This window comes from Chelonia mydas, chromosome 5 (assembly GCF_015237465.2).
Source record: "Chelonia mydas isolate rCheMyd1 chromosome 5, rCheMyd1.pri.v2, whole genome shotgun sequence".
NCBI classification, from domain to species: Eukaryota; Metazoa; Chordata; order Testudines; family Cheloniidae; genus Chelonia; species Chelonia mydas.
In genome coordinates, this window is record NC_051245.2 from 127,726,335 (window position 1) to 127,743,736 (window position 17,402).

At 43.8% G+C, this 17,402-nt stretch overlaps 2 protein-coding genes across 6 annotated transcripts in view; one reads left to right on the forward strand and one right to left on the reverse strand.

Moving 5' to 3' along the window:
- The window catches only part of HOOK3 (hook microtubule tethering protein 3), a 192,917-nt gene that overhangs the window by 154,817 nt on the left and 20,698 nt on the right, over positions 1–17,402 (forward strand). The gene's annotated exons all lie outside the window — the stretch shown is intronic.
- The window catches only part of KCMF1 (potassium channel modulatory factor 1), a 65,388-nt gene continuing 49,919 nt past the window's right edge, over positions 1,934–17,402 (reverse strand). For all 5 annotated transcript variants that reach the window (XM_043546665.1, XM_043546663.1, XM_037902300.2 and 2 more), the window contains 4 exons: positions 15,628–15,729; positions 12,731–12,905; positions 9,368–9,650; positions 1,934–2,566 (listed from right to left, as the gene is read on the reverse strand). In XM_043546665.1, the coding sequence (XP_043402600.1) occupies positions 2,305–2,566; positions 9,368–9,650; positions 12,731–12,905; positions 15,628–15,729 (822 nt within the window). In that variant the 3' untranslated portion in view covers positions 1,934–2,304. The remainder of the gene's footprint in view (positions 2,567–9,367; positions 9,651–12,730; positions 12,906–15,627; positions 15,730–17,402) is intronic.

The window sequence follows — 17,402 nt, forward strand, 5'->3', positions numbered from 1 at the left end:
GTTTTATACACTGGCTTTTCTGTTAAGTGAAGCAAAATTACATCCCTAAGAATTTCGCTTGTACATGCACTGTGGAAACAATTCCACAATTTTGTTTTACATAAGTTGTGTTGCTTAGTTGAACTGACCTTGTAGACAGTTTGCAGCTAATTTTTCGGTCCAGTCCAAAGAGGATGGAGCTGGGCTGTTCGCAGTGGTGGTAGATGACAGAACAAGGAGCAATGGTCTCAAGCTGCAGTGTGGGAGGTCTAGGTTGGATATTAGGAAACAATATTTCACTAGGAGGGTGGTGAAGCACTGGAATGGGTTACCTAGGGAGGTGGTGGAATCTCCATCCTTAGAGGCTTTTAAGGCCCGGCTTGACAAAGCCCTAGCTGGGATGATTTAGTTGGGGTTGGACTAGATGACCTCCTGAGGTCTCTTCCAACTCTAATCTTCTATGAAATCTTAGAGTCAAACTGTCAGGATAATGCACCAACACCAAAGAAAATCAACTGAACAACAGTCTTGAAAATGCTTTATTGAACGGTGTGTCTTACTGTAATGTGCAGAAGATGTGTTTGAAAAGACTACAGCTTGAAAATTGGTTCTGAAAATCCTCAACAATCAATAAAAAAAATCCCTCCCGGGGGTAACTCCTAGTATAACCAGAAGACTGGTGTAAAATTTCCCTTAAAACATTTTCTGTTGCAGAGACTAAACAAAAACAAAGTTGTACTGTGCTGGCTGGAAATACTTGGAATCTGAGGATTAAGAAAATGAGAATGAAACTGAAACTTCAAACTGTGGGGTAGTTTTTTTTGTTATTTTAGATTAGTATACACGTCACAGTTCTGTTGAGAACACCAGCTGGTGTTCAAGTCTGTAATTTTATTCTAAAATGCTTGTAATGCTGCAGGAATGGAAGATACAGAGCAAGAGAAAGCGGGCGAGGTTAGAGAACTGGAAAGAGACATGATTATAGTATAAGCCTATTTTAAATTTATCAGAAGCTGTGTGCACTTTTGTCTTTATAGTCTAACTTTACATTCCAAAAAAACCAAACCCCTGCTGTCTTTGCATTGGGGCTATTATGAAAGTCTATGCACAAAAACACTGTACATTTTTTTTTACATATAGGATTAATAGTATAGGCATGTAGGTGGCATGATTCGATTAAAAGGCTCTTTACTTTTTTTTAATGCCAGAAAAATAATCAAAGAGAAATAATAAATAAAAGGTGCTAAAGTTAGCATTAAGAATTCAGTTGTAATATATTGACAAAGTCTGGGAAGTCAAATCCTCAAGCTCTCCTGATACTGACAAGTCTCTGCAAACTATGAAGCACATACATAAATAACTCAGAAATATGATTGAGACTGTGAAGGCTTTTAAAACTAAGACAACATAATCCAGGTTAACTTTTTTTTTGCTTTAAGACAGTGAATAAATGAATCATCTACACCTGAATAAAACACGTTTAACAGTTGAAAAATTTTAACAACCACAAAAAGGAAAAACTTTAAACAAAGATGAACAAGATTTGATTTTAGGGCACACAAAAACCCTTTGCAGTAGATTCCAGCAGTGGCATTACTGTTGTGTCTCCTACAGATGCATAAAAGAGAAGCTGAACTCCACATGGACGCGATGACTAATATGGCAACATAATAGTCACATATAGCAAAATGCCAAACCCTGGAAACCACAATATATCCCACTGCAGAGCTTGCTTTATGTGCTGGAAGCACATAGGAAATAGGTGATTCAGTCACATATTATTCAAAAGCTACTTCATGGCTACAAACTGCTAGTGAACACAAACCTTTTTGTCATGTAACCTTTGAATAATGGGAGAAGCTTTGGGTTTTTATAGTTTTACTCCTTGTATTTAATTTTTTAAATGACAAGGTCACTAAAACTCATGCACGCTGCAAAAAACCTCATGCAGTAGTTAAGGTAAACCATCCAAGCAGTTTTTATTCATTAATATTCATAAATACACACAGCAGCTTCATTAGAGATTTTTCATTTTTTCCTCTTCAGTTTGAACGTGGAGTATTAGGAGAGCCTTTTGCATGTCAAGGTACAGAACACAGAGGTTTCTCCTCTGCACTGCAACCTACATTTACCTGCTAGAAGTAAAAATTAGTTAAGTGGAAATGATTATCATATATATCTTTTCTCTCTTCCTTTTGAATGTACACAATGTAACAAGAGTGACAGACCTGAAATTACAATCACCAAAACAAACCCAAGATAGTAGTTGTCCACTTTCATTGGCAAATACAGCACAGAGGACATTGTCTGCGAAGTGGGATGTCATCAAAGAGGAGGTGGAGGAGGCTCGTTTCCTTTATTACTCTCTTTTAAATTTAGGTTTTCTAAAGCAACATCTAAAGGCATAATATCTACACAGCCCATAGCACCAAAATCGGCAATTTCCCCCCTCTCATCCTCATCTGAGGAGGAACTTTCTTCCCGCATCAAAGTGGACAGTAGAAGCTCTTGAACAAATAGGCTACGGTCTGCCCGTTCGCTTTCCATTGACTGACGCTCTGCTTCTGACATCTTAGGATCATTCAACCTGCACAACAGTGAAGGGAGACACAAGACAGACAGTTGATAAAAGCCCACTGGGCTGAAGCTATTACACTGCAAGAATGCTCTCATCTGCTGGACTGACACACACTGGAAGGTGTTTGTGACCACAACTTGGGAACCAGTATGTGTATTGCTATCCTGCGCTTTGGAGGCGGACAGATCTGCCAATGACTGACATACCTGATCCAACTAAAATAGACATTTCAAAAACCTTCTGTTTCAAGTCACAACAGTCTGCGCAGATTGGATTGATAAAATGGAGAAATTAAATTCTGAATGCAAACAACATGAAAACTTGCACTACTAAATGTAAAATATTCTATTCTACACACTCTCTGAAAGTCTGTAACTGAAAAGTCTGTAAATACCAGCCCCTGGATTATTTCTAAAAGATTTTAATTTATGTCACATACATTTGATCTCTGGAGGTCAGATTTTTGGTCATTTAGGTAAAACTCAGCATGACAGCAATAAATTATTTGATATAAACTTCAAGCTTCTGCCATAGTTTTCCAGCAGACAGAAGCTGAGGAAATGCTGTAGAGGAGAATGTATCAACTTGAAGCCAAAAGATGAAAAAAGTAACAGGAACTTTAAAATCCAGAAGGCCTGCATATTACAATGCCTCGAGCATCCCAAGAGAGCTGGAATCTCACAAAGATGATGGGCCTTTTTTACAGAACCACCCCGGAGTTTAATGTTTTCTAAAGCAGTAGTATTTATTAATGACATCTTTGTTTACTACATTTTTCTTCTATTCTCGCCTAAAATGTAAAAAAATATCTAATGTATATAAAAAAACCCGGCTACCTACCTTTCATAACGGCTGCTCTTTGAGATGTGTTGCTCATGTCCATTCTATTCTAGCTGTGCATGCGCCCACGTGCGCGGTCGGAGATTTTTGCCTTAGCGGCATCCCTAGGGTTGGCTGTGGCACCCCCTTGAGTGCTGCACTCATGCTGCGGTATATCCAGAGCCACTGACCCTATGCGCTCTCAGTTCCTTCTTACCAACAACTCCAACAGAGCGGCAGGAGAGCCGGTAATGGAATGGACATGAGCAACACATCTAGAAGAACAACAGTTACAAAAGGTAGGTAACCGTTTTTTCTTCAAGTGCTTGCTCATGTCAATTCCATTCTAGGAGACTCACAAGCAGTATCCCTGGTCGCAGCTCGGAATTCACAAAGCCAGCATTGTCTTGGGCTTGCTGGGTGAGCGCACAACGAGACATAAACATGTGGACAGACGACCAGGTAGCAGCCCTGGAGATATCCTGAATCGGCACCTGGGCCAGGAAGGCTGCTGACGAAGCCTGCGCCCTAGTCGAGTGGGCATGCACGGTCGCCGGTGGAGGCATCTTCGCAGGTCATAACAGTAACGGATGCAGACTGTGATCCAAGACGAAATCCTCCATGCAGACACTGGGTGACCTTTCATCCTTTCTGCCACCGCAATGAACAACTGTGTTGACTTACGAAATGGCTCGGTCCTGTCAATGTAAAAGGCAAGTGTCCTCCTGATGTCCAGGGCATGCAATTTGTGCCCCTCTTCCAATTTATGAGGCTTCAGAAAGAAGACAGGGAGAAAAAGTCTTGGCCAGTAAAGAACTGTGAAACTACCTTGGGCAGGAACGCTGGATGTGGCCACTGCTGGACCCTGTCCTTTTAGAACACCGTATAGGGTGACTCTGAAGAAAGTGCCCTGATCTCAGAGACCCTATGGGCAGATGTTATTGCGACCAGGAAAGAAACTTTTCAGAGGAGGAGGAGAAGGGAGCAGGAAGCTAGAGGCTCAAAGGGAGGACCCATGAGCTGCAACTGCACAAGATTCAAGTCCCAGGGAGGGATGGGATCCCTGACATGCAGGCAGAGACACTCCAGACCTTTCAAAAACTGGACCATCATGTTGTGAGTGAAGACCGATCTGTCCTGGAGCAGAGGCTGGAAGGCCAAAACAGCGGCTAAGTGATCTTTGATCGATGACAGGAACAACCCCTGGAGCCTGAAGTGCAGAAGATGGTCCAGGATTGCCTGCAGCGAGGCCTGCTCAGCCCAGATACCCCAGTCCAAGGCCCAGCCCGTGAACCTCTTCCACTTGGCCAGGTCGGTTGCTCTGGTGGAGGGCTTTCTGCTACCCACAAGACCTGTTGGACCCAGACCAAGTATTCCTGTTTTTCCGCATTTAGCCATGTGGAAGTCACGCTGTCAGGTGTAGCGCCGTCAGGTTCGGATACAGAAGACTGCCATGGTTCTGGGACAGCAGATCCGGCCAGAGAGGCAACTGCTGTGGGGAAGCTACTGAAAGGTCCATCAGCGTGCCGAACCAGTGCTGTTGAGGCCACACGGGAGCTATCAGGATCACCTTCGTCTTGTCCTGTTTGATCTTCATAAGGACCTTGTGGATTAACAGCACTGGTGGGAAGGCGTACATCAGACCCCCCAACCTCAGGAGCAGAAAGGCATCTGACAGGGAGTCCTTGTTCAATCCCCAGAATGAGCAGAACACATGGCATTTCCTGTTCTGACAAGATGTGAATAGGTTCACCTGGGGAGTCCCCCACCGCCGGAAGATCACAAGTGGGTGGGTAGAATGACCACTCGTGGTGAGATGAGAAGGTCCTGCTGAGGTGATCTGCTACCATGTTCTTGGGCCTGGGCAGATGTGCAGCCACCAGATGGACGGTATGCTGCACACAGAAGTCCCAAAGGCAGAGAGCATCTTGGCAAAGGGCCGACGACCTGGCCCTGGCCCCGCCTGTTGATGTAATACATCGCTGTGGTATTGTCTGTCAGGACCTGCACCACCTTGCCCTTCATGTGGGGCAGGAAAGCCTGGAAAGCCAGGCGAAGCACTTTGAGCTCCCTGACGTTTATGTGGAGGGATAGACTGTCCCACGACCAGCAGCCTTGCATGCTGAGCTCGCCTAGGTGGGCTCCCCAATCCAGGTCTGACGCATCAGAAACCAGGGTCAGCGATGTGGACCTCCCTCCAACACAGATTTGGGGCTCAGCTGCCAATCTAGAGATGATTGGATGTGAACCGAAACCCTGATCATCCAGTCTAGATCGTGTCTGTTGGGGATGTAGACCAATGCCAACCACGCTTGCAGTGGCTGGAGATGGAACCAGGCATGCTGGTCCACGTATGTACATGCGGCCATGTGGCCTAACAACTACATGTCAATGTGAGCAGTGGTGAGTGGGAAGTTTTTCACGTGGGAGATCAAGTCTGATATGGCCTGTAATTGCGCCTCCGGAAGGAAGATGCTGGCTCATGTGGAGTCAAGAACCGCCCCAATGAACTCTATTCGTTGCAGGGACCTTAAGGTTGATTTCTTTTCATTTATCAACAGGCCCAGGTCACGATAGGTGGAACAAACAAGATCGAGGTTTCTTTGCATCTGATCTTGAGACCTGCCCTTGATGCACCAATCGTCGAGTTTATGGATAGACCTGAACCCCTCGATGCCTGAGGTAAGTGGCCACTGGTGCCATACCTTTTGTAAACACCCTTGGGGAAGACGAGAGACCAAAGGACAACGCTGTGACTGGAAATGGTGCCCACCCACCACAAAACGGAGGAATTGTCTGCGACCTTCGAAGATGGAGATATGGAACGTAGCTCTAAACTAAACCCATTTTCCCAATCCAAAATGTTTATCACCTTAACCTTCTCCCTGGCTGTAGATCCTTCAGATCAAGGGCGGCATACCAGTCTCCTGGATCCAAGGAGGGGATGAATGAGGCTAGGGAGACCATGTGGAACTTCAACTTTTTGAGAGACTTGTTGCTGCAGGTCCAGAATCGGTCTTAGACCCCCCTTCACTTTCAGGATTAGGAAATAACAGGAGTAGAACCCTTTTCCCCTCATGTCCCAGCGGACCTCCTTCACTGCCCCCAGCTGCATGAGGTTCTCGACCACCTGAATGAGGAATTGCTTGGGAGAAGGGTCCCTGAAGAGGGATAGATGGGCATGCGTGTAGGGGCGGCCAAGATTTGCAGGGTGTAGCCCTGAGAAACAATCTCTAGCACTCAACGGTCCGAGGTGACCTGTGACCAGGCCGAACAGTAGGGACAAAGACAGTTGAGGAACTGCCCCGAATTCCTGGTCCGAGTCCTAGGGCAGTGAGTCCTTGAATTTACGGAGGGAGTCCCATAAGCTGAAGTACCACGACCGAGTCTGCTCTCACCATGGGGATCTGCACCGAGGAGACAGCCGGCAGGAGGATGAACGGTGCCAGCAATACAGTGACTGGTGCCTTCCTCTAGGCAACCCACGTGGAGAGGGCAGAGACCGTGAGTGTGGTGCCGGTGATGTAGGACGTCCCACAGAAGACAGAGACCTTGGGCATGGAGACAGGGATCGCTGTCTCATCTCCAGAGACCAGCGTCGTTCACCCGCCCTCTGAGGGGTCTTTGCGGCTGGCTTGCCCTCACCAGGAGCCTTTGCTGTGACCTGTGACACACGCGGTGCCGGTAGAGACCTCTGCTCTCTGGGCGCCAGGGCAGCCTGGGAAGGCTTCGGTACTGCCATCAGTGTGGGTCCTTTACTGCTCCCTGGAGTTGGTGGCAGATCCCTCAGGGGGCAGGAGGCCCCATCAGGTGGGGTCCCCATCTGGCTCCGGTGTGGGGTGTTGGCCTGAACTCGGTCCTTTTCCCTTCTTGCTTGGTGCCGGGGAGTCACTCTTCTTCAATCTCTTCTTAGACAGTGCTGGGGAGCAGCGACGGGCAGAGCCCGGTGCCGGGGGTGTGCTGTGCACCGAGGCTGAGGTGCTTGGGGCAGAGTCTGACCGGGAAGGCTCAGACGCCAGATAGAGAGCAGCCTCCAAGAGGAGGGTTCCCAAACGGATGTCTCGCTCTTTCTGAGTTCTGGGATGAAAGTTCTTACAGATGCAACACTTCTTCACATGTCATTCCCCCAAGCATTTGAGGCAGCTGCTATGGAGGTCACTAACAGGCATAGAGGCCTGTTATAGTCAGAGCAGGGCTTAAACCCAAAGACCGGGGCATGCCCCACTGGGGGCGTCCCGCTAGGACTCTAACTACACTACTTAACAACTACTTTTTAACTAACCACTATAAACGAACTATTTACGAAGGCCTAAGGCTCGAAGACTGAAGTAGAAGAACTGCTAGCCCTCACGAGGCAAGGGAAAGAGGTGCTCCGACTACCCACCCCGGGTGGTCAGAACGAACTGAGAGGGTGTAGGGCTTGCGGCGCCTAATATACTGACGCATAGGAGTGGCACTCAAGAGGGCATCACAGCCAACCCTATGGATACCGCTAAGGCAAAAATCTCCAAGGGCCACGCACGTGGGCACGCACACATCTGAAATGGAATTGACATAAGCAAGCATTCGAAGAAGGAACACTATTCAACCTCCAGTTAGGATGAAATATTCATTTCCTGTTAAATACCATTTAATGTTAACTTCCAAGTTCTCTTTCTCTATATTAGAGCTCAAACAGATAGGCTGATATAACTGGAAATGCTCTTACGTTCCTGGAAGGAGTAATGTAAACAAGCACAATCAACAGGAAATTATCTATAAAGTAAAATCCCTTTATGCCTCTCAAACTGATGCTAGAGAACTCGAGAAGCAGCGAACAGTGTTAACATGGATACAGCGAGTGGACAAACACTGGTGTTTAAAATGAGATGAAACAAAAATTTTCTGTTTGCATTTATACTGTAGGGATCCAGTCAAAAATTCCACAGCTATACTTTGAGCACTGCAGTGGCTAAGACCACTGTAAGAATCAATTCCTCTACAAAGTCAGCAGAAAATGAATTTTTAAGTGGTAAAAATGGTTGTAAACCTTGTGACTACACAAACCTTTAACTACCCCACAACTGTGTGGAAGAAAAGCAACAAGGTTATGTGAGAGACTGCCTCTCACCTATACCCAGCACGAAAGCTAACTGGATACTCTTGCTGGCAACTTCTTGGGACAGTAGCTTCCAGGAGCGGTAGGAAGGCTCTCTCCATGGCAGTCTGCAAAAGCTGGAAGCTGATTGCAAGCAACATCTGTTTGACTTTATTTCCTAGGTTGGCTTTTCACTTTAGTCTCATCTTTACTCCTGACAACATGGATTCAGCAATAGCAGTTAAAAGCCATTCACTACGGCTTGCGTTTCTGCAACCAATGTTTTCATTTTGTACCTAAGTGATTAACTGCCATGGAAAACAGCTGATATCAATTACAAACAATAAACTGAACTAAATTAATTACTCTTATAGCATATATATAAATGATATTTAACTTCATTCTAACTTTTTGGGCAGAACAGATGGTGTATAATGCAGTGCAGTTTTACAGGCTATATGAAAAACACTGCATTCAGACCAAGCACTTGCATGTTTAATAGAATAAATATAACTAATGCCCTACCGATGATCATCCATTACTAGCACTAAGTCAAAGTGCAAAATCATTTTGCCAAGATTTCAAGTGTCTACAATTCAGAACTCTGTGGCACCTAAAGATCTGCTGAACACTAGCGTATGCATTTTGCATGATCACCTATTGGCTAAACAAATTATGTTGGGCATTGGCGACTGGGGGGATATGGGCATTAAGCTGCAATTAAATACCCCAACTAGGCATGGCACTTAAGCATATACTTAACTTTAAGCATATGAGTAGTCCTATTGAACTTAATGCAACAATTTATGGGCTTAAAGTTAGCTACATGCTTAAGCACCTTGTCAAATCAGGGTCAAGAATAGGGTTAGTGCATGTAATAAAAGTAATCCGAATACATTTTTAGAATGAGTTACCTTGTAAGAAGAAACTGAGAGTTCTGGATAGCCTGCTGACTATTTTCTGTGTTAGATGTGTTGGTTGTTGCTGTAGATTGTGTAATAGTGGTGGTGACACTGCTCGTATTGGTGCGTCTGGTTGCGTTGCGTGCTGTCTCCAGCTGTTGTCGTGCTGCCTGTGCGTGTTGTCGTTCTAACTGCAGTTGCATCTGCAACTGCTGTAACTGAGAAGCGGAAGGGCCAGAGGAATTGAGCTGTCCTCCTGCAGAACGCCTCACGCCTGATAACTGAGATAAAAGCTCTGCAAAGAGGAGAAAAGTACTACAGTGAAATTTGCTTAAATTAATACTAACAAATGAGAGTACAAGTATTTCCTGTGCATCAATCTCCCCATCTCTTATTTCTTTTAAAATACTTCATCATTATCTATGTCAGAGGTGGGCAAGCTGTGGCCTGCGGGCCACATCCGGGCCGCGGGACCGTCCTGCCTGGCCCTTGAGCTTCCCGCCAGGGAGGCTAGTCCGGCCCCACCCCGGCTGTCCCCCTCCCCCGCAGCCACGTGGGCAGCGCTCTGAGCGGCGGGGCTGCGCGCTCCTGCAGGGCAGTGCGTCTGGCTCTGGCCAGGCGGCGCGGCTGCCAGACATGTTGCTCTGAGCGGCATAGTAAGGGGGCCAAGGGGCAGTCAGGGGACAGGGGGTGGTTGGATAGGTGTGGGAGTCCCAGGGGGCCTGTCAGAGGGCAGTTGGTTGGGGAGGAGGTTCTGGGGGGGGGGGGGGGGGGGGAGGGCGGTCAGGGGACAGGGAGCAGGGGGGGGTGGATAGGCATGGGAGTCCCGAGGGGCCTGGATCGAGGGGGGTGCTGGGGGAGGTGTTAGGGGCAGGGGGTCCCAGGAGTGGACGGTCAGGGAACAAGGAGCTGGGGGGGTTGGATGGGTCGGGGGTTCTGAGGGGGGCAGTGCCAGGCTGTTTCAGGGGCACAGCCTTCCCTACCCAGCCCTCCATACAGTTTTGCAACCCTAATGCGGTCCTCAGGCCAAAAAGTTTGCCCACCCCAATCTAGCTCAGACTGCCAGATGGGCACATAGTGCTTTACAAAACACTTAAGACACATTCCATTCCCCAAGATCAAAGCATCATTTATACTATTCATTTCTTTACTAGGATGAAGCAATTCAGTCTGAATCGTTTGAACAGTAAAAAGAAAGGGCATCTCCTAGACTGGATTGACTACAAGGTGATATCTTCAGTTGCTAGCTCCCTAAAGTGTTATCTTCTAGGCAAAATGGCTGTTGCCTCAGCAACCATTTCCATTTTGTCTTTTCATAGGTGCTCTCCTCCCGCCCCCCGGCACACTATCTCCATGCTATACACAAGGGAAGGTGTGCTGTAGAAAAGAAAAATGACACTACTGACACTTCTGTCAATTAGTTTTGGGGAATATTCAATTCAGAACATAGATTTCCACCATACTGTACATTGTGTAATTTCTGTTGGGTTCACAAGATAGACAGTAAACTAGTTTTCCCTGAATTTGGATAAATAATATACTTACATTTGCCTGGCAGGTCTTAGTATGACTTCCCTCATACTGGCCTAATAAAGATGCCTACTGCTACAAGGGCAGTAAAGATCTGCCTAGATAAAGACATGTCTGGCTTTGGACAGGGCTAATATAGAATTGTTCAGTTTTAGGGGGATCAGAGTGGGAACTGTGGTGAGTTTTGCCTGTACGAAAAAGTATTTCAAAAATAAACAGTGTAAGAAGAAATACTGCCCATATGTTATGGTAGGACCTATCTGCATTCAAAAAGCTTGTGGGAAGCGTTAATTTGTTGTGTTTTGTTTGGGGAGGGAGGAGGGGAAATTTTGTCTTTTGCAAACAATTATCCCTCTGAAATGTTTATACATTTGTATTAGTCCCAGAAAGGTTTTGGAAGTTGGAAGCAAGTGGCATGATTGAAACAAGGGGACTCTCCAAACTCATGAGGGTGGCTCCAAGCAATTAAATCCTGGACTCGATTCACTTAATTTTAACATTGCTATTTTTAAATTTACCCATTTTGCTATGGAAATGTGGTTACAAAAACAAAGCCCTTAATTCTTGAGACAGAATAACTGCATTTCAGGTTTTTTGTTTTTTCCCCCCAAGTAACTTCTAATGCCCTTTCATATTACAGGTCAATTTTCTTCCATCTTTCTTTACTGTATTGTCCAGGAGAGGAACATACATCTCTGGAAGGAAAATCTAAGACTGGGGGTGTGTTGGGGTCAACCCTGTAATGATAACCCAGGCTGGGAAGAGCCAGAGTGTAACCCAAGTGTAGCTGGCAGGCTGCAGTTACACACAGACACTCAGGGTGTGATTTGCATGCTGGAAGGCTGTTTGTGAGCAGCCCAGGTGGGAGCTACTTCAGCAAGGCACCCAAGGCTGCAGGGCAGGGGTGACACAGCTGCTCATTAGTCTGGATTGTACCCTGGTATGTCACTATCTCATTACAGACAAGTTTTCCCCACCCCCAGAATCATACAAGTGGAAAAATAATACTTAAAGGGTATCCATGTACACCCTAAAAATCCACAAATTAATATTTCGAACTTGAAAATAAGAGACTTTCCTCTCCCAAACTGTTTTGACCAGAAGCTGCCACAAATGCTTACAATTACAACAGACCATCTTTGTAAGTGCTTGGTAATCTTTTAAAATTTATTTTAAAATGAGCAAGTCTGCCATTCAGTCTGCAGTCTGAATGCAAACAGAAGACATTTCGTAATGTTTATCAATAATATCAAAATGTAGCTCATTTAATCTTGATTAACACTGAAGTATACCATTTTTGTGTGGAGTAAAGATTCAGATACCTAATCTTCCCCATGAGTAATTCTATACACGTGACAAATACACAGTAGAAGCATTGAGGTAGATAATGGATTCTGAAAACACTGTTCACTTTTAAAATATATAACAATGCATGCAGGTAGGCTGTCTGAGGGGACTGGACCAGAGACCTTTGGAATGTAAAGGACCAGAGTTTTTAGATTCAGAGATCCTCGATTCAATCCTTCTGTACAACTCAGTCAGTGGCTTGTTACTGAACTTTTAGTAAACTACTTTTTAAGACTGATAGATTTGGAACCATCACCTCATATGACAATCTGTTTTTAACTTTCAACTTTACCTTGGAAGAAGGCACATTGCTATCAATAAAATCTTCTCATTTGGGGGAAGGGAGAGAATTTCTGGTCCTAGCGCGTGCTCACGCACACAAGCACACACAAATACACACACAGTAAATATGGACAAGCAGAGCAACCATTCTCTTGGATTTTGTCACTGAGTGTGGAGAAAAACTCTAAAGGGAAAATAAGGAATTATGACTCTTACCAGCTATAGGATCCATAGCTTCCCTATTGCTTGGAGAATATGAACTCTGCGAAGATGAAAGCCCACCAGTGGAACTGCTAGTAAAGTGCATGTTTGATCTACGTGCGCGAGGGCCTCCCAACCCCCGGCCTGGGTGAAACATTCTACGCACATGCCGAACACCGCTGGACTCATCATAACCAAACAGTTAAGAAAATACCAAACTGTGATAGAGTGTTAAATGCGAGAGCTTAACCAGTAGAATGGGCTGTGGGGATGGCACACTGTATTCTTTGCACAAGTCAAGTATAAAACAACTCAATCTTAACTATGCAACCAGAACCTGTAGTGCCATAGTACATGGAACTCAAGACTTCTATAGTTATTTGCACCAAGCTTTACTATTATTCCCACATTCACTATCAGTTCCTCCTTGTCTGCAGAGAATCCTCCCTGAGACTTCTTATTTGCTAGATCATAAAGGTGTTTTCTAGATAATTTAAGAACCTCTGTTGATTGTTTCGCTATATTTAGTACTCAGCAGATGCATGGGAAGTTACAATCCCCAAGTTCTGGATACTGAGTACCGAACATTGATCCAAGAAACTTTCTGGCTGCAGCAGGGAGTGGGGAGCTGAGAGCCTGAAGGGTGTGGGCAATTGAGCTCCTGGCACAGAGCTGCGTTTGGAGCTGAGAGCCCAGGCTCTCAGCCCCCTCCCCCCCGCCCTTAAGTCAGTGGAAGTGCTACTGGTGAGGATGCACACCACTGACAGAAGGCGGGTAGTGTGGACACGAACCGCTGCAGTAATTACCTATGTTAGGTCGACTTAAGTTTCTAGTGTAGACACTCAGTGTAAGCTTGAAAGTTTGTCTCTCTCACCAATAGAAGTTGGTCCTATAAAAGATATTACCTCACCCACCTTGTCTCTCTAATAGCCTGGGACCAACACAGCTACAACCACTACATATAAAGTCTATATTAAAAACAGCCCTATACTAAAGATCTTCCAAATGATACAGGTGTCCAATAAGGGATTCGGAGTGCAAACAGGAGCCATGGATTTCACATGCTTGCTTTTTGGTGACAAAAGGCACAATATTTTGGGAATTAGCCTTAGATGTAAACTGATAACATTCTAAAGCTCAGATCTGTATCTTAACTCTCCCAGAGTCCACAGGTGTTAAGAGCGCATGCTCAGATACAAGTGTAGCAAAGTAATATCAGGACATCACACAGCAGTGTTTTAATAGCTCCTTGAATTTGATAGCTGTCCTCCCTCTTTTCCACTGCAAACTGCTTGAAGAAATAGATGTTTCTCCTCAATGACCCTCTCCCCCAAACCCTTAGTTACTGAGCAATAAAGAAAGGGAACCCAATGGCTCCAGTAAGCCTCCATAATAATCCCCAAGCTGTTGTGGGTGTAAGTGCATCATAAGGCAGTATGTGCTTCCATCTTTAATTTTCTTAATGTCTAACACCTTCCATATCAGATATGGACTATTAGTTTAGAAACCAAAATATTTATTTTGTAATGGTTAGCACTGCAACTTTAACTTAGTATCTTAAAAGCAAGCTCTGATTTTTTTGGCTCTTCTTCGTTGCTAGTAAAAAATATTCTTTAATTGAACAGTTTCATCAATATGTGAGGCAGCCTCAAATACTCTTTAGATCAGCTTGGGGGGATGAGGGGGGTGTGTGTGGAAGAAGAATACCAAAGATGTACATTCTAATTCAATCCCTTAATCACCACAATAAGAAGTTAACTTCAGTGTGCAACTGGGACCATTTAAATGCTAACATTATAGGCAATCAAATAAAATCACAACGGAATTTCAACTATTACCTCAAAACACCATCTACTCTCCTTCAGAATGAGAAACTTTTGACAGTTTTTAGAAAAAATACCTAACCTGGAAAAATGGATAAGTGACGTAAATTCACTCTTTAAAAGAAATTTAATAATCACGTTTTAATCGAGAGATATAGAAACATTTTATGATAATATATTATAAATGCTTTAATCCTATTATCAGCAATTATTCTATGTGGGTTTCACAGTATAGAGTAATTATAATGAACTCTCAATATGCTGTAGGAAGTTGCCCAGCAAAAAATTTAAATTAGAACAAAATTATCACATTAATTGATGCAAAAGAAAATAAATAGAAATAATACGTTTCTACAGAGCAGTATGTATTGAGAGCCATTTCAGCTCCTCAGTCAGCAGAACAGGATAAATCCTTACAATCTATATCCAAGCTAATGAAAAATCAGCCCAAAGTTACAAGGAATCTCCTGTTAACTTCTCTAATTATCATAAAAATGCCATCAATGAAAGTATCCCATTTAAAATGGCAATATATAGCTGAAGTAAAATTTTTAAAAGTCACTCATCAAAACCAACCCACAACAACCCCTCAAAAAATTGTTTATGGTATAAACCGATTCATCATGTTTGGTGTGTAATTATCTGCAATGTACTGGTGCATTTATATTACTGCTTTGGACCAGTGGTTTTCACCATGTGGTACGCAGACCTCTGGGGGTCCGCAGACTATGTCTAAGACTTCCAAAGGGGTCTGCACCCCCATTTGAAATTTTTTAGGGCTCCACAAATAAAAAAGGTTGAAAACCACTGCTTTAGACAGATACTGTCAGCAGGCAACTTTATTTGCATCTATTTGTTGGTTTTCAAAAACACTAGCAACTTAGGTATTTTATTAGTAGTACAATGAATTATGACATTTGGTTCTACAGTAATTTTTTCATATACTGGTTTTCCAACAACTAAACTAAATGGCAGTTCTAAGAGGCTAGTGGAATTAAAATGCCACAACCTGCTTGTAAAATTAAAACAAGTAGTTAATATTATATGTAATACAATCCTGCCTTTTTTACTTGACTTGAGAAAGGATATTAAATCTCTAGGAGCTCTGTGTTCCAGTGTAAGATGTGCTGCAAAGTCATCTGTGACATGATTAGGATCCCCTCCAGGTAACGCTGCACATATTGGACAAATCTGAAATGACAAAGTCAGAAAAACAAGTTTAACAACTTCACAAAACAGCAACATGCATTTATCGTTCTGGGCTGATCTCTTAACAATTAGAAATTACTATGTTTTAATAATCAAATTCTAATGCTGCATATTTGTAGCCACAGGTAAAAAGCAGTTTAAAAAAAGTGTTCAGGAAGAACTATTAGCTTAACTAGTTTTTTTAAAAACCAATATTGTCTTCCCGTCTTACTTATGTTTTTAGTAACACCCTGGAAACCCAAAGTGAAATTTATTTTCAAATCAGATTTGTAACTCTCTGGTTTTACAATTTGTCTTAATATGCTAATTTCTATGCAGATAGAGAGGGTCTGTTTACACATGTTGCTAACAGCTCACATGCACCAAACATGGTGACATCATCTTGTTCATTCTTTGCTCTTGAAAGCCAGAGGCACACTCTCACATACATTCTATATGTAGACTGAGAAGAGAACTACTCCGAAAGTGAATATTTGATAGCATCTGAACAGGCTGTCTCCCATAACAACATTTAGAGAGTCCAAGGATCTTCAAACTATCTATTCTAGACTCCCCTATCCCAATTTTTTCCCCACCATTACAGCAACAGTGGAAATATTAGCATGTCCACACACCAGACACAAGTATTTTACTGTGATTGATTGGGTGGGGAAACCCCAGGCTGCATACCATGTCTTGTCTACATGAGTGCTCCCACCATTGCTACCAAGGGTGGTGCATCAATGGTGTTAGCAACCGTGGGAAATTTTAGGTAGAAAGTAGTCAAGTGTAGACAGACTCAAAACATTCTAAGGCAGACCTGAGTTTCTCATGGAAATCATGAGAAACAAAAACCACGATGCAGGCCTCATACATACAACTGGCACAAGTCCACTTTTACGCCTTTGCAGGTCACCTTAAATCATCAGTCTCATGTTTTACTTAAATCATCAGTCTCATGTTTTACACCTGCTTAATGCATACATTTAAGAGGAAAATAAAGATTTAAAAATAGACCAGATAAAATTGCTCCTAGTGCAGGGATTCTAAAAAACAATTTAAAAATAATAAATTTAAGTTGACTGTTTCCAGGGCTTTAAATCAGAGCTTTGCTTTTGGGCTGCATATATCAACCAGCTTATGTCTAGACTGGATTGCTCACCTTCATGCTGTTGCATAAGTGGCTGTGCTCCGGAAAGCACAATTAATGGGGGGAAGGGGGAACAACACAGGAGAAGGGGAGAGAGGGGGTTTAAACAAAAACTACTTTGGAAAATACAAAACTGCTTCAATAAAAACAGCATGAAGCTGCCCCAGTAGTTTGACTGTAATTATGCAGACCGACTATTTTTACAAGTAGTAAAAGGGGCGGCGGGAAGGGGGAGGGGGCAGGGTAACAGGATAGCTGAAGAGCAGGAATCCCCTGGAACTCTTCAGCAAGGCGCAATGGAGCACGTATATCTTCAACACCAAGGGAAAGGTTTTTACTCTTCATGCTTCCTAGTCCTCAAGAAGATGGGAGATTAGAGACCTATCCTTGATCTCCACAATCTCAACCACTTTATTTGCAAAATGTGATTTTGCATTGTCACTCTTCAATAATCGCATCCCTGGAGAAAGACACATGGTTTATAGCTCTCAATATGAATCACAGGACTGGAAGGGACATTGAGAGG